General features: G+C 42.9%; 2 protein-coding genes across 5 annotated transcripts in view; one reads left to right on the forward strand and one right to left on the reverse strand.

Moving 5' to 3' along the window:
* Positions 1 to 2,097, reverse strand: part of LOC123335004 (translation initiation factor IF-2-like) — a 38,984-nt gene extending 36,887 nt beyond the window's left edge. The window contains exons 1-2 of the mRNA XM_045166804.1: positions 2,056 to 2,097; positions 1,287 to 1,963 (exon numbers count right to left, since the gene is read on the reverse strand). Of these exons, the coding sequence (XP_045022739.1) occupies positions 1,287 to 1,963; positions 2,056 to 2,097 (719 nt within the window). The remainder of the gene's footprint in view (positions 1 to 1,286; positions 1,964 to 2,055) is intronic.
* Positions 1,291 to 17,046, forward strand: ANKRD34B (ankyrin repeat domain 34B). 4 transcript variants are annotated; one of them, XM_006065105.4, is made up of 5 exons: positions 1,291 to 1,427; positions 2,412 to 2,552; positions 4,706 to 4,791; positions 6,602 to 6,732; positions 14,662 to 17,046. In XM_006065105.4, the coding sequence occupies exon 5, from the start codon at positions 14,684 to 14,686 to the stop codon at positions 16,217 to 16,219; it is 1,536 nt and encodes a 511-aa protein (XP_006065167.1). In that variant the 5' UTR covers positions 1,291 to 1,427; positions 2,412 to 2,552; positions 4,706 to 4,791; positions 6,602 to 6,732; positions 14,662 to 14,683; the 3' UTR covers positions 16,220 to 17,046. The 4 variants fall into 4 exon arrangements, with proteins under 4 accessions (XP_006065167.1, XP_025148056.1, XP_006065166.1 ...); XM_025292271.3 differs by having other exon boundaries at positions 4,709 to 4,791; XM_006065104.4 differs by lacking the exon at positions 6,602 to 6,732.
* The last annotated feature ends 9,641 nt before the right edge of the window (positions 17,047 to 26,687 follow it).

Here is a 26,687-nt window from a genome sequence, read left to right on the forward strand (position 1 = left end):
AAAGCATATCTATTAAATATTTACTATCAGTTTAGTTCAGTTCAGGTCAGTCCCTCAGTGGTGCCTGACTCTTCCTGACCCCATGGAAGCAGCAGGCCAGGCTTCCCTTGTCCATCACCAGCCCCGGGAGCTTGCTCAAACTCACGTCCATGGACTTGGTGATGCTATCCAACCATCTCATCCTCTGTCATCCCCTTCTCCTCCTGCCTTTAATCTTTCCCAGCATCAGGGTCTTTTCCAAGTATCTACTATACACTAATAAAAACTTTTTTAATGGGGGAAAGGAGACCTGTGCCTTCATGCAAATTTGCCCAATCCCTTCCTGTGACCTCTGATTTCCACAAACAAATGGATGCGGGCAACGGACAATCCAAACCTAGGGCTCCAGCTCCGTAGAGCTCAACTTGAGGTTAAAATAACCTATGAACTTAACATATACTTACTAAGGGGCCAATTTTAGCAGATTATTTTTCTAAATAATCCTCTCAGAGTTAAATCTACTTTCCCCCTTTAAGGACTCTAAACTACAAATTATTTTTAACCGACGTCATCTGAACAACCATAAAAGACAGTCACGGTCCTTTCTCCACCAGATGTATTCCTGATAAATGAATTCAAATCATTGCTTAAAATTCGTCTCTTTTTAATTCCATAGAGGAGTTTCACATGTAAAATATACGTCAATTAATATGTATTAATGTTTTGATAATACCAGAATCAAGTTATAAACTCAAAAAACGAAAGAACAGCTGCTCCCACGAATGCCTCAACCTGAAGTGAGATTCTGGCTTTACCAAAACAGAGGACAGGGACGGGAAAGGGGACGAGAGACCCGTGGGGGACGGACTCGTGGACCAGCCGTGTGGATAAGAACTAGAAGGAGGGACGCAGACATGGACAGGGGGAACCAAGAGCAGTTATGTAGGGGTGACCGACGCCCTGCAGTGGAAAAAACCCTGCCGCCCCTGCTCTGGGCCAGATCGCTGTAGCCAAAGCGCTGTGGCCGGGTTGGGGTGTGAGGATAGCGGGTGGCGGATACTCGAGGGGACAAAAGGCGGGGCTTCAGAGGCCACACTTCGGTCCCCGGGGCCGAAACAGACTTTGGCCCCGCCGCCCCCACCTGCAGCACAGCCCTGAACCCGCGCGTCACTCCCAGCGGAAACGAGGCGCAGCCCGGGCTTCTGGCGAGGTGCGCGCCTCCCGGCCCCCGCTCCGACGCTTCGCAGCTCCGGGTCCGCTGCCCGCATCTCTCCGCCGAGCGGGGGCGGAGACAGAGCTGCACCTACCAGGATCTGCGACTCGAGCGGCGGTGCAGCCAGCGGAGACAACATCCCAGCCCGGACGGCGCCCTGGGTCCACCGGCGCGAAGGGTCGGAGCGGAACCGGGAAGGCGGGAGGCGCCCCGCCGACTAAACAGCGCGTCGCAGGTCAGTGTGCGGCGCCGGCTGTGCGGGCTGCAGTTAGGAAAACTTTGGTTTGCGTGTCGGCTGCCGGGAGGAGGGCGCGGAGTGCGCAGCTCCAGCCCAGGGCCTCCGTGCGCCCCACCGGGTATACCTGGGCCCTGGGAGCCGGCATCTCCTGCGCCCTGACACTGCGGAGCCCTGGCGCCCACCGAGGGCCGCCGGAGCGTCGGGTCCTTTCCAGAGACTCTGCCCCGCCGAGCCGGGCGCGCTCCGCGGAACCCACACTCGCGCCTCCCGCAGTCCCCGCCCGTTCTTGGCTGGGGCTCTGCGGCGGCGCGGGCTCGGACCCCGCGGGCGAGCGAGTTTCGCGTCCTTCTCGGCCTTGCAGCGATGGGGAGGTGATGAGGGCAGCCGGCGGCCGCAGGATATCTGAGAGGATTCGGGCAGGGGCCTCGCGGGCGCGGTTCGGCGCCGCAGCGGGAACGGCGCGCGCTCGACTGCCGGAGCGCGCGGGTCGGAGGGGCGGACTTGGGCGCGTCTCCGCAGGTGCCTGCGGCCGCCTAGCTGTGGGAGGTGCGGGCCGGGCGCGGGGCGCGGGTTAGCTGGGGCTGCGGAGCCGTTTGCAGTCACTGTCTTCACAAATGCGAGTCACACAGGGGCCAGCAGCTGGGCCCCCGGAGCCTATTGGGGCCATACAGCTTTGGCACCAGGACCCCAGGCCCCTTGTCGGAGAACCGGGGTCCAGAGGTGCGCCTGCCCCCAGCAGAGGGTCAATGGCTTCTCCTCTCGGGCGTGCTATTTCCCAAAAGGAGGGCCGTGTCCCCCGGGCGGGCGGTGCGGGGACCGCTCTGCAGCGACTCTGGTCAGAACCCCTTCTCGTGGATGGCCATCGCCTCAGCCTGCCAGCTGTGCCCTGGCTCGGAGCAGAGGCGACGAAACGCGCACCCCGCCCCCATCGGTGTCCCGACGCTGTCGCCCCAGTCACCTTCCTGTGCCCTTCTCCGACAGCTCCTCGGGCTCGCTCCCTCCCCGCTCTCGGGAAAAACTGAGGCAACAACTCCGTTCCGGAGGCCGCGAGGACTGTGAAGACGCCGCCAGAATCCTCGGCAGCCTGGAAATCCCATCACCTTGGTTCCCTGAGACTTGGAGGTATAGGTTTGTTTATGTGTGTGTGTTGGGAAGGCGGGGTTGGGGGGGGGGTGCGGGTTCTGCAGAGGGATGTGGGGGTGCAGCTTCCCCAGGGCCCAGCACCAGAAACCTGGGGTCGCCTGCAGTAAGTAGAAGTAACCAGCCCTTTGGGGGTACACATGGGAAAGACAGCAAACCTTACCAGCTTGGGTCGTTTCTGAATATTTCTTATGAGCCCGGTGCCAGAGAACACTTTACCTGGCAAGTCATGACGTTCCCAGGGACAATCTCAGTGGCATCTTTTGTTCTGGCTTTGTCCCTTCCTTTGCATAGGGAAGGAGACACGTCTTTTGCTGGTGGCAGGCAGGCTTGCCTCATTCCAGGTGCAGCTGGCCTCCACATCCTGGCCTGGGCCTCCCACTGCAAGTCTGGACTTTCTCAGACCTGTCTAGGAAGGGTAGGGCAGGAGACCTCGAGTACCTCGGCTGCTGTAACTCAAGGCTGTACTCTTCTCTAGACCTGTGGGCTCTCTTTGCCCACTCTGAGGCAGGGCAGTTGTCTCTGCCCTTGGCTCCTGCAGCAGAGCTAAGCCTCAGATGCCCTGGAGGTGAAATGATTGGAGACAGTCTGGTGGGGGAGCCTTGGGCAGGGACTGATAGCTAATAGGAAGTGGGACTGGGGGACGAGTTTGTCGCAGATTTTTTCCAAGTGTGCACAAGAAGCACCCCCTATGGGGAGTGGAGCCTGGGATCTAATTAGCAAGCTCTCCATGTTAGGCCCATAGTAGGTGGAAGACCTGTTGGTTATAGGCATCTTAGCCCCCATTCTCAGACCCCTTAGCCCAGAGCACTCACATTTAGTGATGCATGTTTAGAAACTGTCATGATTGAATTCCTAAGTGGCAAATATATAAGGATCTTCTAAAATCCTCACAGTCATCATCAGTAAAAATTATCCCCACTTTAGGAATGTGGAAACAGAGGCTCAGAGGAACAGCTTCTCCAGGGCTGGTAACTTGGGAGGAGACAGAGCCCCAGGCTTTGACACACTGCCTGCTGCCCCCTCTGAGCATGCTCTGGTCCCCTGCAGGCAGCATAAAGACAGGGTAACCTGGGGCAAAGGTGAGGGACTGGGTTTCCAGCTTGAAACTCATCTGTTAATTTCCACCACCACCACCACCGCCCACCCCCCCCCACCCCTGCCCCTTGCTGCTCTTTCTCACCATGGCCAGATAAATATTAATAACTTTTAGGGAGGAAGCATAGATCCTGTTTGGAGGTGGACTAAGAGGCTCAAAGGAAAGTAAAATTTCTTCCTGAATGACAGGAAAACTAGGAGTAGCTTGGGGAGAAAAACGCCACAGGAAAGACCCAGCCTATTATCTCCACAATGGCTTCTGAGGCACCTTGGCCCCTGTGGCGGTGTCTAGTTGTGCGTGCTCAGTCACGTTGTTGTGCCCAACTCTTTGCGACCCTATGGTCCATAACCCGCCAGGTTCCTCTGTCCGTGGGGATTCTCCAGGAAAGAACGTTGGAGTGAGTTGCCATTCCCTCCTCCAGGGGATCTTCCTGACCCAGGGATCGAACCCCCACCCCGCGTCTCCTGCATTACAAGCAGATTCTGTACCGCTGAGCCACTGGGGAAATCCATAGATATCACACAAATCAGGTACTCAAAACAGAACTCTACTTTCCTCTGTTTCCCCATTCCTAAAGTGGGGATACAGTGGGGGAAGCTGGTATCTAAGAAGCAAGGAGACATAAGAGAAGGAACATGGGAACATCTATCAAGTCCTGGCGAGCAGGAGGGTAAGAGAAGTGACTCTGGGAGTTCTCTGACCTTTCCCCCCTCAGCCACATCAATGGGACAGACCTCAGCCCAGAATGGGGCAGACCAGGTAAATGCCACAGCTCAACAGTCCTTGCACAGCAGGCTGCGTCCTGTGTGCGTGAGTACGTGTGTGTGTGCGAAAATGCACATACACAGGATTGCCCTGCGTAGAATCCACTCCTAACACTTTACAGATTATAATCAGTGAAACATGATTAACTGCACAAACACTGTGGGGATGTCTTCCTTAACAGGGAATTAAAAAACTAGACTCCAAATGGGAGAGATGTGTGGAACAAATTATTGGTATTTATGTAGCTCTGAATAGCTTTGATTTCCTTTAGTAGGAACTGACAGCTGGCTGACAGAAAACTCATCCAAGGAGAGAAAAGACATAAGTGAAGTATGAAATTTTGAATAACATTTTCAGGTAACTTTCTATTTCCATTTAGAGTGGGTGTCTGGAGGGGCGAATGTGGTTATGATTTGAATTGCTTCATTTATCTATAGAGATTTTTTAATAGGGCTCATAATTCTGAGATCCAATGCCTTTTACTTCTTTTTCCTACCTCCCAGTACCCTGGTGTCAGGGCAGCGAGCTGGGAATTGCACCATGTAGCCTATAGACTCTCAGTTTCTTCCGTTTTCAGCACGTGGCTTCCAAGGCTGGAGCCTCCCTGATCAGTCTGTTTAGAGAACAGATCTTCATTCCTTGCCTAGGAGAGTGGTCGTCTACTTGGGGTGGCGTAAAGTTCTGGGGGTCCAGTTGTTCTAGCCAGCCATCCTGTCATGTTCAACCCTGTGCCTCATTGCCAATTTCTGTGTCATTTGGAACCTCCATGTCCTAAGCTTCCGGGGTCCTGCCAGTAAACTGGCTCCTTTCTCGCTGGGGCCATCTCCCTAGGGAGGTTTACGATGTAGCTTCTACTATGTTAATGCAGTTAACCATGCCACCCCCACCTCTGCCTCCTCAGCATGTTTGAAATTGATCATCTGATATTACCCTCTTTCAGTTTTCTTTGTTCTTCAGAATAGATATCTTAAAAAAAAATAAACTGTAATTTTAGAAGGGCCTTGGGAGATGGAGACCATCTTGGTGACTCAGGTGGTGGACAATATGCCTGCAATGCAGGAGACCTGGGTTCGATCACTGGGTTGGAAAGATCCCCTGGAGAAGATTGAGAGAGGCGGTAAAAGAGTAGAGTAAATATGCCATGATGAATCATGAGCCTTGTTAAAGACAATTTAATTTTAAAATAAAAGCAATTTATCCAGCTGTTTAATAATTAATATCTTATATTACTCATATCTTTAATGCTGAAATTATTGTATTTGGAAATTATAAGGAAAATGCCCTTAAAGGGGTATCTTATTCCATAGTTCACTTATTAGGTTCCATTTATGTTTACAAACAGTATTTACAGATTCTAGAAAAACAACATTTTAAGTTTTTTATGTTATTTAAATGGCCTGTGAGTTAGAGACATGATGGGCTTCCCCAGTGGCTTAGTTGGTAAAGAATCTGCCTGCAATACAGGAGACCCGGGTTAGATCCTTGGGTCGGGAAGATCCCCTGGAGAAGGAAATGGCAACCCACTCCAGTATTCTTGCCTGGAGAGTCCCTGTGGACAGAGGATCCTGGTGGGCTACAGTCCATGGGATTGCAAAGAGTCAGACACAACTGAGTGACATTTTCACTTTTCACTTTCGAGACATGATAAAAATAAAAGATGGCTAAATTCTGAGATAAAAACTTTAAAAAGAAGAGCACAGTGAGTAGGAAGGCACACAGGAAAGTCTCTTTCCAGATGTTGTCTGATTTCATCACCGGCCCCCAGGGGATGAATGTTTTATGATTGTCTTCCACCAACGGGGAACCCAAGACTCTGAGAGGCTGAGATATTTGACCAGGGCACACAGCTAGAAACTAGGAGAGTCAGGGTGGAAGTCTGGGTCTACCTGACCTTCAGATTTTCTCCAGTTGAACAGTCTATTTGGAAGGTGTAACTGAACTGGGGGATCATTTATAAGCTAGATTATAACAGAGCCTGACTCAATGTGAATACGGTACTCGCACTGGCTGCCCTCGGTGAGGATGTTTCAAAGGAAGAGACGTGAGGCAGGAACATTTCTGAACTAGGATCACTGTAGGCTAGAGAAGTGGTCTTCATCCCAGGTGGGGCTTACCTCTGCGAAAAGTAAATTAGTCAAACTTCAATATCAGCATTTTTGATGTGCAGATGGATGAGGTGAGAGAAAAGAACAGACTGAAAGAAGGTGAAGGCATGAAGACAAGGGGGTTATTCCAATAAAGTGCTGATTACAAGATGAGACCCTAGGAAACCAAATATGTATACACATGGAGAATAAAGTACGTGGTAACATTTTTTTTTGAAAAATTTAATGTTTAAACAATTTCAAAATTTCTCTATCAAGTGTAAGCAGTTTAAAAAGTGAGCATCTAAAAAAAAAATAAAATAAAAAATAAAAAGTGAGCATCTGACATTTAAAATAGATAACCAAAAGGACCTACTGTACATCACAAGGAACTCTGCTCAGTGTTATGTGGTAGCCTGGATGGGAGGGGGGTTTGGGGGAGAATGGATACATTTATATGTATGGCCGACTCCTTTCTCGTTCACCTGAAACTATCACAACATTGTTAGTCGGCTGTACCCCAATACAAAATTAAAAAAATTTTTTTAAAGTGATCAGTCCAGTAGCTTCAGTTCAGTTGCTCAGTCATGTCCGACTCTTCTCGACCCCATGAATCTCAGCACGCCAGGCCTCCCTGTCCATCACCAATTCCCGGAGTTCACTCAGACTCATATCCATTGAGTCAGTGATGCCATCCAGCCATCTCATCCTCTGTCGCCCCCTTCTCCTCCTGCCCCCAATCCCTCCCAGCATCAGAGTCTTTTCCAATGAGTCAACTCTTCGCATGAGGTGGCCAAAGTACTGGAGTTTCAGCTTTAGCATCATTCCTTCCAAAGAACACCCAGGACTGATCTCCTTTAGAATGGACTGGTTGGATCTCCTTGCAGTCCAAAGGACTCTCAAGAGTCTTCTCCAACACCACAGTTCAAAAGCGTCAATTCTTCAGCGCTCAGCTTTCTTCACAGTCCAACTCTCACATCCATACATGACTACTGGAAAAACCATACCCTTGACTAGATGGACCTTTGTTGTCAAAGTAATGTCTCTGCTTTAATGGCAACCCACTCCAATACTCTTGCCTGGAAAATCCCATGGATGGAGGAGCCTGGTGGGCTGCAGTCCATGGGGTCTCGAAGAGTCGGACACGGCTGAGCGACTTCACTTTCACTTTTCACTTTCATGCATTGAAGGAGGAAATGGCAACCCACTCCAATGTTCTTGCCTGGAGAATCCCAGGGACGGCAGGGCCTGGTGGGCTGCCGTCTATGGGGTCGCACAGAGTCGGACACGACTGAAGCGACTTAGCAGCAGCAGCAGGTTGGTCATAACCTTCCTTCCAAGGAGTAAGCATCTTTTAGTTTCATGGCTGAAGTCACCATCTGCAGTGATGTTGGAGCCCAAAAAAATAAAGTCCAGCACTGTTTCCACTGTTTCCCCATCTATTTCCCATGAAGTGATGGGACCAGATGCCATGATCTTCGTTTTCTGAATGTTGAGCTTTAAGCCAAATTTTTCACTCTCCTCTTTCACTTTCATCAAGAGACTTTTTAGTTCCTCTTCACTTTCTGCCATAAGGGTGGTGTCATCTGCATATCTGAGGTTATTGATATTTCTCCCAGCAATCTTGATTCCAGCTTGTGCTTCTTCCAGCCCAGCGTTTCTCATGATGTACTCTGCATAGAAGTTAAATAAGCAGGGTGACAATATACAGCCTTGACGTACTCCTTTTCCTATCTGGAACCAGTCTGTTGTTCCATGTCCAGTTCTAACTGTTGCTTCCTGACCTGCATATAGGTTTCTCAAGAGGCAGGTCAGGTGGTCTGATATTCCCATCTCTTTCAGAATTTTCCACAGTTTATTGTGATCCACACAGTCAAAGGCTTTGGCATAGTCAATAAAGCAAAAATAGATGTTTTTCTGGAACTCTCTTGCTTTTTCGGTGATCCAGTAATTAGAAGTCTTTATAATGAGCAAGTTAAGCCTTGTTGTTCTGACAGCTGGCAGTACTCAGGGGCGGGGTCTGCCTACAGCCGCATGGTAGACATCCTTGCTAGCTGCCGCCAGCTAGCGGTGCCACTTCCCAGGTTCTCTGAAGCCCTGGAGCTCACAGCATCTTCTCTTTCCACGGGACCACAGCGGAACCACTGCCCGGCTTAGCCATCCCAGCCAGCTCCCCTTCTTCTCCCAGTGAGAGGAAAACTTTCCCTATGGGAGGGAAAGTTATGGCAGGAAGTGGGCAGGTTTAGCATTGTGAAGAAAGGTCTGTACGTGAGGATAGGTGAAAAAATTTGAATGTTGTTCCAAAAGATTTCTTTTAAAACTTTAAAAAAAAAAAAAAGTGGTTTGGCTCCAAATAGTAGAAACTATATTTAATACTGAAATCTGGTATCTGGCAACTGGTTCTCATTTGAATATCTCTCTCAAATGCTACTTTTGGTCAGAGGTGTTTTTACATGATTGATACTATTTCCTCTTCTTGAATGACAGTTACAGAGTAGTTTTTATATTTTAGATTATGTTCCAGCTCATTTCTATAAGTCTCTTTGCTTTATTAAACCCATTTGTATATGAAAAATGCTAAAAGAAGGGTTTTTTGTGATCACTGTCTCATGTGAGCTCTTTTCAGGTGTTTCACATTCTGAATAGACCTCTGAATTGGGCCCCAATCTGTCAGCCAGCCATAAATTCCTAGGTTGCAGGTACGTCTGGCTGTGGAATAGCTTTTTTAGAAGGTTGCACAGAGGACAAAAATAATATATTTTATGTATTACTTTCATTGTATTTATAGATACATATATTGAGTGGTTGTTCTTTGCTTTACATCATTAATGAAACTGAAGTGGAAATGAATAAGTATATCCTTTTGAATACTGCTTATAGAAGCTGACTAGTTGAAATACCTTGAAAGTCTAGGCGTAAATACTATTGAAAACACCACAAAAAGTGATTTATGTTGTGAAAACTGAGACCTAATATGGTTCTTTATAAATTTTAATTATGAGACATTCTTACATAAATATTATGTTCTTTTTTGTATACATGTCCCATTTTACAATAGAGAATAGTAGTGTTGTATAGAGGAGTATATGAAGTATATACTATTTGAAGAATAAAAATAAAACAGACACCTATATACACACCATCCAGGTTGAGAGACAGAACATCACATGAATCTTAAAAACCTCTCCGTGTCCCTCCCAAAGTGCGTTATTCTCCTGATCCCCACCAAGAGGTCACTTGGTCTTGACTTTTGTGTAGATCGTTCCCTTTGCTTCTTTTTTCCCCAGTTTCCCACTTGTATATAATCCTTAAGTAGACTATTTATTTTTTGGTAAACTGGGTAGCAAGCACAAATTAGTTGAATAAAGGAAGATCAGTATTGCCAAAATATGGCAAAAGTTCTCAGGAGAAGATAAGTTGAACAATCTCTGGATCTCAGTTCAGCTCAGCATCCCTGAGTGTTTACGAGAGCCCTTCTGGGCAAGGTCTTGAGTGAATCCTGGGAAACATGGATTTACCATGACAGGGCCTCTGGCAGGCTACAGTGTCGACCAGATACTGGATATCCAAAAGCAGTGGGTCTTGAGTCTCCTCCTAAGCTCAGGGCTTTCTGGTGGCTCACACAGTAAAGAATCTGCCTGTGGTTCAGGAGACCCAGGTTTGATCCCTGGGTCAGGAAGATCCCCTAGAGAAGGGAATGGCTACCCACTCCAGTATTCTTGCTTGGAGAATTCCATGGACAGGGGAGCCTGGCAGGCTATAGTCCATAGGGTCTCAAAGAGTCGGACATGACTGAGCAACTAACACACACACACACACACACACACACACACACACCATGACTTATCCCCAGATCTCAGAGCAGGTCAAAGCAGAACATTTGAGCAGGGCTGAAATGAGTGTCATTCGTTGCCCCAGAAAGCAGAGGATGGAGGGGAGAGCAGAGATATGGTGAGGAAAAAGCAAGCTGGTTAAAGAACTGAGGTCAGGCTCACCTGGGTCAACTGGAGGACTCAGTCAACTGTCCTCAGTTAACAAGATGGTAAAATGGCAGCATAATCTCAAAGAGGATGCCTGTGCACATTCATTATCCTGGCATCTCACCATATTCCTGGGGATTATTGTTGCTTCTCCTCTGATGATCTCCAGATCTCGTTTCTTCTTTCTTGTTCCACCATTTCATCTTGATAGATCGTATTCTTCAGTAGATTCTTGAAAGTGAATTGGGATTCAATTGAAAGTGATTCCCAATTATTGACTAATGTTTTAGCTAGTAGAGAGTTCTAACCTGGGAATCATTTATCCTTCAGATTAAAAAAAAAGATATCCCTCTGTTGTCTCTCATTATTGTTGTTGATATATCTGAATCCATTGTAATTCTTGATCCTCTACTAGGTGACTTATCCATTCCACTCCCCTTACTTGCCTCCAAACTTGTGGAATCTTCCTTGTTCTCAGTGTTCTGGAAATTTATAACCATGAGCCATGGTCAGCGTCTGTCTTCATCCACTGTGCTGTGTTCTAATTGAGCCCTTTCAATTCAAGAACTTGAGTCCCTCACGTCTAGAAAATTTTCTTGATCTTATTCATCATTTCCTCTCCTGCTCACCCATTCCTCCACCCCCACTATTTTCTCTAGCAGGAACTTCTGTTGGATCACAGATTTCCTGATCTAGTCCTCTAATTTTCTCATTTTTTTTTTCTTTCTATTCTTTTTGCTTGACTGTGTTAGAGATTTTATCAACGTTATTATTCAACCCTTCTATTGACTTTTGCAGTTTGTATCATGTTTTTATCTTTTGACAGCTTTTTATGGTCTCTGAATATTCTTTTTAATAGACTTCGTATCGTTTCATGGTTACAATATCTTCTTATCCTTTAGAGGATAATGAGTTTTGGAAGCTTTCATTTTCTGGACTTTTCCAGGTTACATTTTCTATTTGTTCTGGTCTCTACCTTGAATATAAGAGGCTTTTTTGTTTGCATGCTCATGATTGAAGGGCTTGGGTTAAAAAGCTAATGTGTAGCTTTGAGCACATGCGGGACGTTTATACCCCTCGGTGGGATGATTTGGGTGGCATATTGAGGAATCCCTGTGATTAGTACTCTAGGTATTTTCTCCTTGGTAGGTCACATTCTTGAGAGAAGCCTATTCTGTTTTCTTCTGAAGAATAAAGATATGGCTGCCGTCCTTCTTGAAGCTGAGTAGGGGGGCGATGCTGTGAGTCCTTTCATATTGATGGTCAGTATGCATACCATCGTCGTTGTGGTGCAGTGGTAAAGAATCTGCTTGCAGTGCAGGAGATGTGGGTTTGCAAGGGTTCAGTACCTGAATTGGGAAGATTGAGCAACTTAACTTTCACTTTTCACTTTCATGCATTGGAGAAGGAAATGGCAACCCACTCCAGTATTCTTGCCTGGAGAATCCCGGGGACAGCGGAGCCTGGTGGGCTGCCGTCTATGGGGTCACACAGAGTCGGACACGACTGAAGTGACTTAGCAGCAGCAGCAGTAGCAGCTTGGAGAAGGAAATGGCAACCTGTTCCAGTATTCTTGCCTGAGAAATTCCATGGACAGAGAAGCCTGGCAGGCCACACTCCATGAGGTGCCAGAAGAGTCGGACATGACTTAGTGACTAAACAAGAAGCATACAGTCACTTATTCTCCTGTTTTCTTGTCCTCAGATATACCCAGTGTCTCTCAGTCCAGAGATTCTCTGTTTCACCATGTGTGGAGAATAAACTGGACATCTTTTGAGGTGGGAGATGACAGTCTTCTGTCTCCCTGGCTTGGAGTGGCGAAGTGTTTCTCAAATTTTACTGTGCACGCAAGTCACCTGGGGATCTAGCTGAACCATAGGCTCTGATTCAGTAGGTCTGGGGTCGGAGCCTGAGATTTTGCACATTTAACAAGTTTCAGGTAGTGCTGCTGCTGCTGGTCCAACGTAGGACCACCACACTTCTCGTAGCAAGTCCCAGGGATCTAACTGCCTCTCTCACGGTCCTTCTCTTAACCCTCTAGGAGGGCTGTACTCTCCACTTGCTCACTAGCTAGTTCTAGAGCTTCCAGCTGCTGCCTCTTTCGAGGATTCTGTGGTGTACGTGGGGTAGCTCTCAACCCTGCCACGCTGACTCGAGGCACAGCCTTTTCAGGTTGGCTGAGTCAGTCACCACTGGCTCGTTTGCTTTCTGGCTTCCAAAATGCCGCTGTCACCTTCTGTCCTTTGCCTGCTATCGTTGTGAGTTTATGTCTTTCTGGAAAGAAAAAATCTTTACTTTCAGGGGGTTTCAGGCAGGGTTAAAAATTAGCTGTGTTTGTTCTGCTGTATCACCCTAAACATAATCATCTGCTAAAGTATTTTCCTAAAGTTGATTATGGTATTGGTATAAAGCCTGATCTGTGATAAAAACTGTGCTAATTAAAGTCTTCAGGTCTTTGCACAGGAGTGGTCTCTACTTCTCCGCTCCCCCTTTTTCTTCCTGCCAAACGCTTTCACAGTCATCAAGGCTCAGCTCAAATGACTGGTCTCTGTGAAGCCCCCATTCCATCCTCACACTATTAACGTCTGTGTGTGCTCATGATTTTAACCCATAACCAGCTGCTTATTCCAAACAGCTGTATAAGCTCCTCAGGGCTGGGGCCTGCACCGTTATAGCTCAGAGCCCATGACAATATTAAGAGCTTATAGCTGTTTATCACCGAATTAATTTCTGTGTACATGTCGATCCCTTTTTTCTTCACTTTCTTTCTGCTCTCTTCATCTCTTCCTTCTTTTAAGAAGTCATATTTATTATCTATTCTACTGTCCAATAGAAATTCATGTCCAATATTCTTAATCTTAAAAGTAAATGACTAAAATAAATAATCCTTTTCAATTTATCAAAGCTACCAAGTTAAATGAAATAGACTTAAATATTACATAAACTTTTATTTGCTTTTTATCCCTAGCTCCAAGGACTGTTATAAAACTAACATTTTCTTGGCTCTCGATAAAGATATAATTCTTACCACCTAATGAAATTATCTGTTGAGTGAGTTTGAATCTAAATGATTTAAATAAATTAAACATAAATCATTTTCCATTTTAATGATAACAATAAAATGTTTATGAAGTCTACATGTCTTCATTTGTTTTTAGCCTAGAAAACTCCTTTGGAGCAGCTGTCAAAATTCAACCCAATAGTACATTGCTAACCCTGTAACCTCGGAGAAGGCAATGGCACCCCACTTCAGTACTCTTGCCTGGAAAATCCCATGGACGGAGGAGCCTGGTAGGCTGCAGTCCATGGGGTCACGAAGAGTCGGACATGACTGAGTGACTTCACTTTCACTTTTCACTTGCATGCATTGGAGAAGGAAATGGCAACCCACTCCAGTGTTCTTGCCTGGAGAATCCCAGGGACAGGAGAGCCTGGTGGGCTGCCGTCTCTGGGGTCACACAGAGTCGGACACGACTTAAGAGACTTAGCAGCAGCAGCAGCAGCAACCCTGTAACCTAGTTAGTATATGACTTAAATAATGGAATCAAGAAAAATGCAGAATCACATGCTCATCATTCCTATCTCAGTGTCAGACACGTCAGTTCTTTTAACATCTTGTAGTCCAGATATTTTTCATCCTTTAAAAGAAACATCAAAATGCCCCTCAAATTGGAAATCTAGATCTTAATTATATTATTTAATTGAAGAGCATGTTTAAGTAATTTAATACTAAGAAGTATTTTATATTAAGCTATCATAAACATGCTCTATTTTAGTTGATTCAGTTGCAGTTACACAGAAATTTGGCTTTTTTGCTTAAATTTGCATTCTAATGTTATTTTAAAAATATTTTTTCCAAGTAGAAAATAAGATGATGATTAGTTAATATGGGATTTAGAGAAATATCAGGCCAGTGTTATGTCATAAATATTCAATGAAGATTTTAAAAGTAAATTTTAGTTTGAATGCCCTAAAGGTTGTTACTATTCTAAAATTATTTTTAATTTTGCAGCTCACTATTTTGCTCTGTATTTATTAAAGAACAATCTTATTTATGTCTTCTTTCTCTAGACATATTTCAGAAATTGTGACTAACAACATGAATATAAATTGGGACATTGATTCCAACTAATCTTTTGTTCTTCATCTTCTTTGATAACCAGGTATTGATTCTGACTTTTGAAGATGGATGAATGTGTAGAAATTTCCAGTGATGGAAATTCCCTAATTAAAGCGGTCCATCAGAGCCGGCTTCGCCTTACAAGACTCTTGTTGGAAGGCGGCGCTTACATCAATGAGAGCAATGACCGTGGGGAAACACCTTTAATGATTGCTTGTAAGACCAAACATGTTGATCACCAGAGTGTCAGTAAAGCCAAAATGGTTAAATACCTGTTAGAAAACAATGCTGATCCCAACATACAGGACAAATCTGGGAAAACTGCCTTAATGCATGCTTGCTTAGAAAAAGCTGGTCCTGAAGTTGTTTCGTTGCTCCTAAAGAGCGGGGCTGACCTCAGCTTGCAAGATCATTCTAGTTCCTCAGCCCTGGTTTATGCTATAAATTCAGAAGACAGAGAGACCCTGAAAGTTCTCCTTAGTGCTTGCAAGGCAAAGGGGAAAGAAGTCATTATCATAACAACAGCAAAATCGCCCTCTGGCAGGCACACCACCAAACAGTACTTAAATATGCCTCCTGGGGGTATGGATGGGTGTCATACTCCAGCGACCTGTGCCACTCCTTCAGAAATAGACTTAAAAACAGCCTCACCACCACTTTCACATTCTTCTGAAACTGAAACACTTTTTGGCTTTAAAGATCTGGAGCCTGCAGGAAGCAGTGATGATACTGGGGATCGAGGCTCCCCTGTGAGGAAGCCTGGTCTGACCCCTAATGGGCCCAAGCTCCCTCAGGCTTCTCACTGGATCAGGAGTCCTCCTTTATTAATGCACAGAGTGGCCTCCTTACAAGAGGAGCTTCAGGATATTACTCCAGAGGAAGAATTATCTTACAAAGCCAACCGGCTGGCACTTTCCAAGCGATTCATTACTAGGCACCAAAGTATTGATGTAAAAGACACTGCGCATTTGCTAAGAGCCTTTGATCAGGCCAGCTCAAGAAAGATGTCATTTGACGAAGTAAATCATCAGTCATTTTTTTCAGAAGGAAATCAGCAATGCATTGACATCCCAGTGGATCAGGAGCCAGACTCTAACCAGACAATATTTGCTTCCACCCTAAGAAGTATAGTTCAAAAAAGAAACTCAGGAGCAAATCACTACAGCTCTGATTCCCAGCTCTCAGCTGGTCTTACCCCTGCAGCTTCAGACGATGGCAAAGCATTTATAGGAAAAAAAAAGATTCTCTCACCATCTTCTTCCTTGTTATCAGGGTCCAAAGAATTGTTGGAGAATATCCCCCCAGGTCCCCTGAGCAGGAGAACTCATGCCCTTTTAGAAAGGCGTGGTTCAGGAGCTTTCCCTTTAGATCACAACAGTACACAAACCAGACCAGGATTCCTGCCACCCTTAAATGTGAACCCTCACCCTCCCATATCAGATATCAATGTCAGCAACAAGATTTCCAGCCTTCTTTCTTGTGGTCAAAAAGTGCTTATGCCAACAGTTCCTATTTTCCCCAAAGAATTCAAAAGTAAAAAGATGTTGTTAAGGAGACAATCATTGCAAACAGAACAAATTAAGCAGTTAGTTAATTTTTAAGACATGGCTAGAAAGTACGTTTTTGTTCACATTTTATCAGAGAAATATGGAACTAGAAGATTCAAATGTTCATCCTTTTAAAACTTCTAATTGGATAGTTCATAATAGTTAGGGGTTATCAAAATGTACTGTGTACCATCATACTATGCATTGTAGATATACAAATAATAGATAATTTTTGAAAAGAGATTCTCTCAAATAAAATTAAGCCAATTTTTTTTAAACCTTCCATATTTAACAAACTTTATGTGGTCCAAGTTTTTAATTTAAACAAAAATAAGCAAACAAAGAAGGTTACATATGTTGGAGATAACTTTAAAGTTTTCAATTTTGCCAAAATTTTATTAGGAAGCATTGTGTTCAAATCAGTGATTTTTAAAAAAGCATTTCAAGATTGTAATTTGCCATGATGCCAACATCGTAAAAGAAAACATTAACAGTTATAAAGTGTTCTATGATCAATAAGCCTAAGCTACAAAGAAAGAATGAACTAATTCTTGAAAAATCTTGACTCCAGGTAGGTGACAATCTAATTAATATTTTTAATGGTCAACCCGTATAGTAGACAAGGCAGCTAATATGTGTTGTCAGCTTAATCAGTGTCAAAATGGTTTATAGCTTATAAAACTCAGATCTGCTGAGTTTTATAAGCTGGTTATAATCTATGCCAAATGTTTGTGTGCTGTTTTTTGCTTTGCCTTTTTTTTTTAATAGGATCTTTTCTGCTTTTTATTCTATTTCCCAAGAGCAAACACAGTAAGACTAAAGCAAGAATAGAATACTTTTAAAATACATAAAATATTAGAGGCAGTGAAAAGAAATTATAACAACAAAAATGTTAGTTTGTTGCTTGACGTTGTGACAGTGTACTGAAATTTCTTCCAGATACTAAGCTTCTGCAGTATTGAATTTACAGGATTATTAGTCAAAGGAACATTTCTGTTCATTTGCTGTTGACAGAACCTTTTTTCTTATTTTATATTATGGGCATTTTCAGTCACACAAAAGTAAAGAGAATAGTTCAATGAGCCTTCATATATACAGTATAATAGAGTATTGATTTTTTAAAACATGAAGGCATTTTGGAATAATATTAACTCTTTAGTCTGTAAACTCAATGTGGATCCAGATTTTTTTTTAATCCTCATATAATGTCCTTCTTTATCTATCTTTATGACATTTGTTTTAAAGTGTATTTTGTCTGAAATGAGTATTGCTACCTCCAATTTCTTGTCATCTCCGTTTGCAAGAAATACCTTTTTCCATCCCCTTACTTTAAATTTATGTGTGTCCTTCGCCCCAGACGGGTCATTTGCAGGCAGCATGTTGTAGGCTCTTGTTTTCTTATCCTATCAACCACTCTGCATCTTTCAATTGGAGCATTTAATCCATTGACATTTAAGGGAATTACTGATAGGTGTGTATTTATTGCCTTTGTAAACCTTGTTTTCCAGTAATTTTTTGTTTCTTCTTTGTTCCTTTTTTTTTTTAATTTTTGTTTTTCCTTTTGTACTTTGATGAGTTTCATTTTTGTGTGCTTATGTTCTCTTCTTTTTGGTTTTTGTGAGTCTGTTGAATGTTTTTGATATATGGTTGCCCTGTTTTTCAAGTGTGTTAATCCACTACAATATCTACTTGCAGTCCAGTTGCCTGTTACCATATCTTAGTGCAGTTCAGCTCAGTGTGTGCATGCTTAGTCACGTCCAACTCTTCGCAGTCCCAGGGACTGTAGCCTACCAGACTGCTCTGTCCATGGAATTTTCCAGGCAAGACTACTAGAGTGGGTTTTTGCCTTTTTTTCTTTTTAATGTTATTTTATGGAATTCTCTCTCTGTATCTTTTCATCCCTGTTTTTGTTTTTTGAAGCTTAGTCATAGATTCCCAATGACAATATAATACAACTGTTAAAAGCATTTCTTGTTTTCTTGTATCAAACTATTCTTCTCTTTCGAAAGACAACTGAAAAAAAGTTTGGGATTTATCACAAGAGAAACTAAATGCTTGCTTTGTTGTAAAAAAGAAAAAACTGATTATTAGATTATATTAGGTTAGCTAAAATAAAGAAAGCCAGTAGAAATTTAATTACAAAATATATTAAGTATTCGGTCAATATTAAAGAATATCTTTTTATTTCTGAGATATAATTATTAGATATTTATATAATTAGAATAATAAGGGTAATTTCCTTAGTGTGACATTCCAATCATCTAGTATTTAGGACCTGTGAATAATTTCTAACAAATGAATGTGATACTACTATCATAAAATATTATGGATATATTAGCTATATTATTTCAAAATATGGTGTCTATACAGAGTCCTTATTTCAAGTTAGCAGTTTTACAACAAAGAGTAAATCAAACTATACAGAACCTAAGTGTATTAATTTGAGGTCCTAGCAATTGACACAATGCTTTTCTTCATAACTTGATATAAGCAAGTTGTATAACATAGTAATTAATTTCTTGTGGCTTTTATTTGAAAAATAGATGGAAACTGGAAGTTTTCCATTTAATGTTTTGAAAAACATTTATATTAATTGCATTAAAAGAATTTTTTGGTTCAGAACTTAGAATCGTGCCTGATGTTTATAGGTAACTCAACCCTTTTTGGAAGTTTTAATACTGAGAAAAGTTCTTGGCTTTAAGTTGTAAGGATACAGTTTGGAAGAATATGTAGTTCGATTAGTTCATAAACAATGATATCAATAAAGATTTAAATGTCATTTTGAGTATCAGTGCTATTTTTTACTTTTCAGTATTTAGTACACATGCTGCTGCTGCTAAGTCGCTTCAGTCGTGTCCGACTCAGTGCGACCCCATAGACGGCAGCCCACCAGGCTCCCCCCGTCCCTGGGATTCTCCAGGCAAGAACACTGGAGTGGGTTGCCATTTCCTTCTCCAATGCATGGAAGTGAAAAGTGAAAGTGAAGTCGCTCAGTCGTGTCCGACTCTTAGCGACCCCATGGACTGCAGCCCACCAGGCTCCTCCATCCATGGGATTTTCCAGGCAACAGTACTGGAGTAGGGTGCCATTGCCTTCTACTTGAGATTAGACAGTTGACTTTAAATACTGAAAGGACTGATGACTGACTTGGTCCAAATCCTCCAGATTAAGAAAAACAACTAAAGCCAGAAAATTGAAGTTACAAAAATATTTCAAATATTTTACCTATCCTAGGAAGATAATAATGACTTTTGGAAATAGGCTGAGGATAGATGTTAATCAAAGATTTAACAAAAGAGATTCCTTTGATTGACTGACCACCAAAGTCTTATCAACTTTGAAGAGTTTTTGAGAAAGGCTTTACTTATTGACAATTCTAGATTCATTGGGACAAGTTGAAAACTAATGATTGAAATTATGTTTTTGAATTTCAGTCATCCATGCAACTTCTTAGCTTTATTTTCATGTTTATTCAGTGTTAGCTTTAGTGGCATAAATATAAATTTTGATTGTCAGGCAACACATTTCAAAAAGGCTCTTCTCAATTTCTTAAAAAAAAAAATTCTATATTATCCCTACAGCTTTGGGTCCTATAAATATGAGGAATCTGACATTCAAGGGAAGAACAATTCCACCAAGGGATTCAATCACAGTCCACCAGAATGGAAACTGTGATAACCATCTGATCATTCCAGGTTCCTTCACAGGAGAAAAAGGTTTCGTGACACTGGTTGGAATAAATACGGGTAGAATTTGAGGAATTTACTGGGGACCCCCTTGCATTATCATAGCCAGTGGTAAATGTAGGTTATCCCAGTTCCACACAAATGGAGCATCGAGGCATCAGAATTCTCAAGAATGAAGAGATGGGGGTACACCACCAGGTACGTTCTTGGCTGTTTCTGCCTGCAGCTGTTAGAAGGGGCAGCCTAAGGTGCCATATCGTCCCATGGTTCCCTTACTCCCCGACAGTAAACTGGATGAAGGATGGATAAGTGACCCAAAGGAACAAAGGCACAAACTGGGATGAGCCAATGGGAGCTCTCTCTCAGTAATCTGAATTTGTCTTGTGGCGCACTGGAGTTTGTGGCTTCCCACTGCTGAGGACCTCGTCTTAGTTGCTTAGGACAGTGGTCTTAGTTTTTGCCCTTCCTGCCTCCTAGGTGTTCAACATTTCTCTGAATTTTCTGGATATTGCTCTTATGGTAAGTTCTTTCCTAGCCTCAGTTATTTGAGTTAATTTGAGTAGGAGCCTATTAATACATCGAAAATGTTTCAGAACAAGATAGTACCTAAAGCAGTATCAGTTGGATCAAAATGGAAAATATGACCCAGAAAGAAGATAATCATTATCAAAACAAGGATTTCATGGCTCATGCCAAGAGAGTTATAAGGCAGCTTTGACACCTAAGGCTTCAGCTTTGAAGAGTGTATCAGGAGACAGTATCTTTATCAGTGATCATAGCATGTCACAGAGGTTCTTTAGTACAATGCCTGTATAATACACACTTCAGATTTTTACTGCTTCTTATCATAAATACAAGGATAAGGGTAGTTTTTATAAGGATAAAAGGATAAGGATAGTTTTTAAAAACTAAAAAACACTTGTTAAGTTGGTAAGACAATGGTTATAATTATTCTCTTTCCCCTGCTGCTGCTGCTAAGTCGCTTCAGTCGTGTCCAACTGTGCGACCCCATAGACAGCAGCCCACCAGGCTCCCCCATCCCTGGGATTCTCCAGGTGAGAACACTGGAATGGGTTGCCATTTCCTTCTCCAATGCATGAAAGTGAAAAGTGAAAGTGAAGTCACTCAGTCGTGTCCAACTCTTCGTGACCCCATGGACTGCAGCCTACCAGGCTCCTCCGTCCATGGGACTTTACAGGCAAGAGTAATGGACTGGGTTGCCATTGCCTTCTCCATCTCTTTCCCCTACAAAGTTACAAATGGATCATTATTTTATACAGCCTTTTAACTAAAAAACAACTTCAATATACTTCTGTACTGTTTGAATCTTAAAATTGCTTGTGTATATATTTTTCAATTTAAAGGCTAATAGGGAATTCCCTGATTGTCTGGTGATTAGGACTTTGAGCTTTCACTGCCGACGGCCCAGTTCAATCCCTCGTTGGGGAGCTAAGATTCCACAAACTGAGTGGTGCAGCCAAGAAATAATAAAGACTAATAAAACTATTTTTCAAGGATTGAATATGTTTAGACACAAAATACATTTAAATTAGAGATACGAAGGGAACATTTCATGCAAAGATGGACTCAATAAAGGACAGAAATGGTATGGATCTAACAGAAGCAGAAGATATTAGGAAGAAGTAGCAAGAATACACAGAAGAACTGTACAAAAAAGATCTTCATGACCCAGATAACCACAATGGTGTGATCACTCACCTAGAGCCAGATATCCTGGAAAGTGAAGTCAAGTGGGCCTTAGGAAGCATCACTACGAAAGTGGATGAATTCCAGTGATAGAATTCCAGTTGAGCTATTTCAAATCCTGAAAGGTGATGCTGTGAAAGTGCTGCACTCAATATGCCAGCAAATTTGGAAAACTCAGCAGTGGCCACAGGACTGGAAAAGGTCAGTTTTCATTCCAATCCCAAAGAAAGGCAATGCCAAAGAATGCTCAGACTACGGCACAATTGTACTCATCTCACATGCTAGTAAAGTAATGCTCAAAATTCTCCAAGCCAGGCTTCAACAATACATGAACCGTGAGCTTCCAGATGTTCAAGCTGGATTTAGAAAAGGCAGAGGAATCAGAGATCAAATTGCCAACATCCGCTGGATCATGGAAAAAGCAAGAAAGTTCCAGAAAAACATCTACTTCTGCTTTATTGACTATGCCAAAGCCTTTGACTGTGTGGATCACAATAAACTGTGGAAAATTCTGAAAGAGATGGGAATACCAGACCACCTGACCTGCCTCTTGAGAAACCTGTATACAGGTCAGGAAGCAACAGTTAGAACTGGACATGGAACAACAGACTGGTTCCAAATTGTGAAAGGAGTACGTCAAGGCTATATATTGTCACCCTGCTTATTTAACTTATATGCAGAGTACATCATGAAAAACGTTGGGCTGGATGAAGTACAAGCTGGAATCAAGATTGCTGGGAGAAATATCAAAACCTCAGATATGCAGACGACACCACCCTCATGACAGAAATTCACCCTCATGATGAAAGTGAAAGAGGAGAGTCAAAAAGTTGGCTTAAAGCTCAACATTCAGAAAACAAAGATCATGGCTCCGGTCCCATCACTTCATGGCAAATAGTTGGAGAAACAGTGGAAACAGTGTCAGAATTTATTTTTTGGGGCTCCAAAATCACTGCAGATGGTGATTGCAGCCATGAAATTAAAAGACACTTTCTCCTTGGAAGGAAAGTTATGACCAACCTAGACAGCATATTAAAAACCAGAGACGTTACTTTGTCAACGAAGGTCCATCTAGTCAAGGCTATGGTTTTTCCAGTAGTCATGTATGGATGTGAGAGTTGGACCATAAAGAAAGCTGAGCACCAACGAACTGATGCTTTTGAACTGTGGTGTTGGAGAAGATTCTTGAGAGTCCCTTGGACTGCAAGGAGATCCAACCAGTCCACCCTAAAGGAAATCAGTCCTGGGTGTTCATTGGAAGGACTGATGTTGAAGCTGAAACTCCAATACTTTGGCCACCTGATGCGAAGAGCTGACTCATTTGAAAAGACCCTGATGCTGGGAAAGATTGAAGGCAAGAGAAGGGGACAACAGAGGATGAGATGGTTGGATGGCATCACCAACTCAATGGACATGAGTTTGAGTAAACTCTGGGAGTTGGTGATAGACAAGGAGGCCTGACATGCTGCAGTTCATGGGGTTGCAAAGAGTCGGACACGACTGAGCGACTTAACTGACTGACTGACTGACATACATTTTATAGGTTAAAGAAACAATGCTAGAATGATCAAAGCAGAAATGGCATGAACCTTTTATCCACAAAAGCTGAACACCTGAAACACCTCGAGACATTCACACTTTTTGGTCTGAGAACTCTACAGTATTAAAAATTAGAACCTCAAATGTCTTTTGTTGTTTTTGTTTTTTGTATATCTGGGTTATGTGTATCAATATTTACTACATTAAAATTTAAAACTGGGACATTTTAAAAATACTGTTTTAAAATGCCAAACCCATTACACATTAGCATAAATATTTTATGAAAAATAGCTACATTTTCCAAAATATATTTAGTGAGAAGAGTGGCAGTGTTTCATGTTTTTGCAGTCTCTTAAATGTTTCACTTAATAGAAAACAGCTGGATTCTCATCCCTGTTTCTGCTTCAATCTGTTGTAAAATGTTTAGTGGAAACAAGAAGACAATATGGCATCACGCAGATATATATAAAAGGGAGAAATAATTTAATACACTTTTCAGATAATTCTAGATCATCTTTCTTGATACTGTACTCATACTTGTTATGTAGGTGGAAGTTTCTTAAATGGTTAGTTGTGGTATAGAATCTGAAGCCACACCAAGGAATTATCATTTTCTGTTACATTAAATTTCCCTGCTTTGTCTTGCACTTTGAATGGATTCCTTATCCAAGCAAGACTTATAATATCATGCGCTAGTCATTTGTAAAACAATGTTCCTTGAGTTATGCAGATATTCTAAGCGTTGACACACTGCACTATGTAACATTAAAAAATAACATTTATTAATATCACCACTGATATCAAAGTCCTTACGTATTGGGAATTGTCAAGCTCAGCATGATGGTTCAAGTTGAGTTAAATTCTATTTTTTTCATGTAAAAGCTCGGGTTTTATCATTGGCAGCAGATACTGTCAATTGTTTAAGTGACAAGCTTGCTTTGTTCATTTTTGAGAAAATATCTGCCAATTACCCAACACTAACTGGGCTGTCAGTTGTTCTTTAAAGTAAATATTTTTTCCATGAAAAAAAATGGCTGGTTCAGTTTGCATCAAAGGCTTTTCTTTAAAACAATCCTGAACTTCAGTACAACAGAGCTGTACTCTACCTCAATTCCATCACATGGAATCTTAAAAAGATATGTACTCAGGATCAAGATTTACTGACATTACTAATTATTGCTGAGTCATTGATGATATTCCTGTGTTCTTTTTAACATGTAGGGCAGTGGAGATTATGATTGATAGTCGATGCTATGAATTTGATTCATACTAAGGGCTTCCCTGGTGGCTCACACAGTAAAGAATCCACCTGCAATGCGGGAGACCTGGGTTTGATTCCTGGGTTGGGAAGATCCCCTGAAGGATGGCATGGCAACTCACTCCAGTATTCTTGCCTGGAGAATCCCCATGGACAAGAAGAGCCTGGTGGGCTACAGTCCACGGGGTCACAAAGAGTTGGACACGGCTGAGTGACTAAGCATAGCACACAGCACACCAGGTATCAACACCTGAACCTAACGTTCTTTTTTCGGCCATCAGTGCAAATGTCAACACAGTGAGACGGGCAATTTCAAAACGGTTTTGATCTCATCTCGCTTCTAAAAGCATCTCAGGGACACTGAGGGGTTTGTGGGCCACACTTTAGGAACCATTGATCTAAGAGAATTGCTGAGGTTTCGTGTCATCCATCAACCATTCATCCATCATTTGTTAAGGGCCTGTTCTGACCAGGTATCATACAAAAATGATGAATGACCTCTCCCTCAACAGCACAGTTAAGGGCAAAACACAAACCCATAAAATAATCATAGTCTAGCAGAGGACGTGCACCAGGAGAAAGCCCCGGGGAAGTCATGAAAGACCTTATATATAGAAACCTTGGCTTTGGGACAGAGCTCAACAGGCTCTGTGAAGAGGTCACACCCTTCAACTTTAATTCAGAATTTTTTGATCAGCTCTTGAATTCACAAAGTGGCAACAGACTCTCGCAGTAAATACTTCAATTAAATTTTCTAAATTCTTACTACATTATGTGACCCCAAGAAAGGGATAAAGAAGAAAGGGGCAATGACCAGCCTTTATGAAGATTCTATAGCAGCAATCAAACCCAGAACAATGCAACTGCCTGATTTAGTCAGACTGGTTCCTTTGAGAGCAGAAGCGTAGAAACAGAAGAGCCTCCCTTAGAGGACAGGAGGTTGGGTGAGCACCTTTCAAGGTTTGCCTGTTTTCTCTCTACTCTGATGGTTAGACCATGGGGTAGCTTTTGTTGGTTAAAATTACGACATAATTAAAAAATATGTAGTAAAGTAGCAGTTACTGGGGAGTGGGTGTAGTTGTTTAAGAAACTGTCAGTCACGTCCAACTCTTTACAGCCCCATGGACTATAGCCCACCAGCTCCTTTGTCCATGGAATTTTCTAGGAAAGAATACTGGAGTGGGTTGCCATTTCCTACTCCAGGGGATCTTCCTGACCTGAGGATTGAACCCTCCACTCTTGCATCCCCTGCACTGGCAGATGGATTCCTTACCACCAGCACTACCTGGGAAACCTGAATTAAAGAGCATTCTTCCTAAAGTCAGAATGGGAGATGAGTTCAGATGAGATTGGTTGTGTTGAGTGTGGTATGACCGTAGATGGGAGGTGAGTTCAGAGGCAGGAAGATGGGGTTTTTATTTTTCCTTCCAAATTGGTATCAAGTAGCAATGTCAACAAATCACTGAGAAATATAGCAATATCTAGCCTCTGTCTTGTCCTGTTTGGGTCAGTGGCTCCTCCTGACCCTGTTACACGAGCCCAAAATATGTATTATTAGATTCTTCCTTCTCCCCCATACTTCTCATTCAACTAGTTTCAAAGCCTTAAAAGTTCTTCCTTAACCTTTCCTCTATGTCTTGAGCCTTCCCATCCCCTTTTGCTACCACCTTAATTCAAGGCATCATCTCCTTTCAAGAATTCTAAGGCTCCTTCTCATGCCATTGGAATCATCTTTGTAACACTCAAAACTGATAACGCATCCCGGCTTAAAATGGCATGATGCCTCCTAAGCTTGAGAGAAAAGGAACAAACTCCTTAGCTTGAATAGTTAATCTGGCCCCTGCCTAAATGTTCAGCTTTGAGATACAGTGCCTCCACAAAAACTTTTCTGAACAAGTTTTTCCTCCTTAAGAGTTCCTCTGCTCATGTGCTTCTGTCAGAAAGGCCATTCCTTCTGTCTTCATGGTGAATCTTACTTAACACAACTTAAGTATTCTCGCCAAATTAGAACAGACTGCTGTCTCTTGCCACAACCTGGAATATAGTTCCATTACAGGAGTTACAGCAAATATCCAACATACTATTTACAAGTCTCTCTCCCCCTACTGGGCTTCCTTTGTAGCTCGAGCTTCCCTGGTGGCTCAGACAGTAAAATCGTCTGCTTGCAATGCTGGAGACCAGGGTTCAATCCCTGGGTCCGTGAGATCCCCTGGAGAAGGAAAGGGCAACTCAGCCCAGTACTCTTGCCTGGAAAATTCCATGGATGGAGGAACCTCATAGGCTACAGTCCATGGGGTCACAAAGAATTGGACATGACTGAGCAACTTTGCTT

Source organism: Bubalus bubalis, chromosome 9 (genome assembly GCF_019923935.1).
Source record: "Bubalus bubalis isolate 160015118507 breed Murrah chromosome 9, NDDB_SH_1, whole genome shotgun sequence".
Classification (NCBI taxonomy): Eukaryota; Metazoa; Chordata; class Mammalia; order Artiodactyla; family Bovidae; genus Bubalus; species Bubalus bubalis.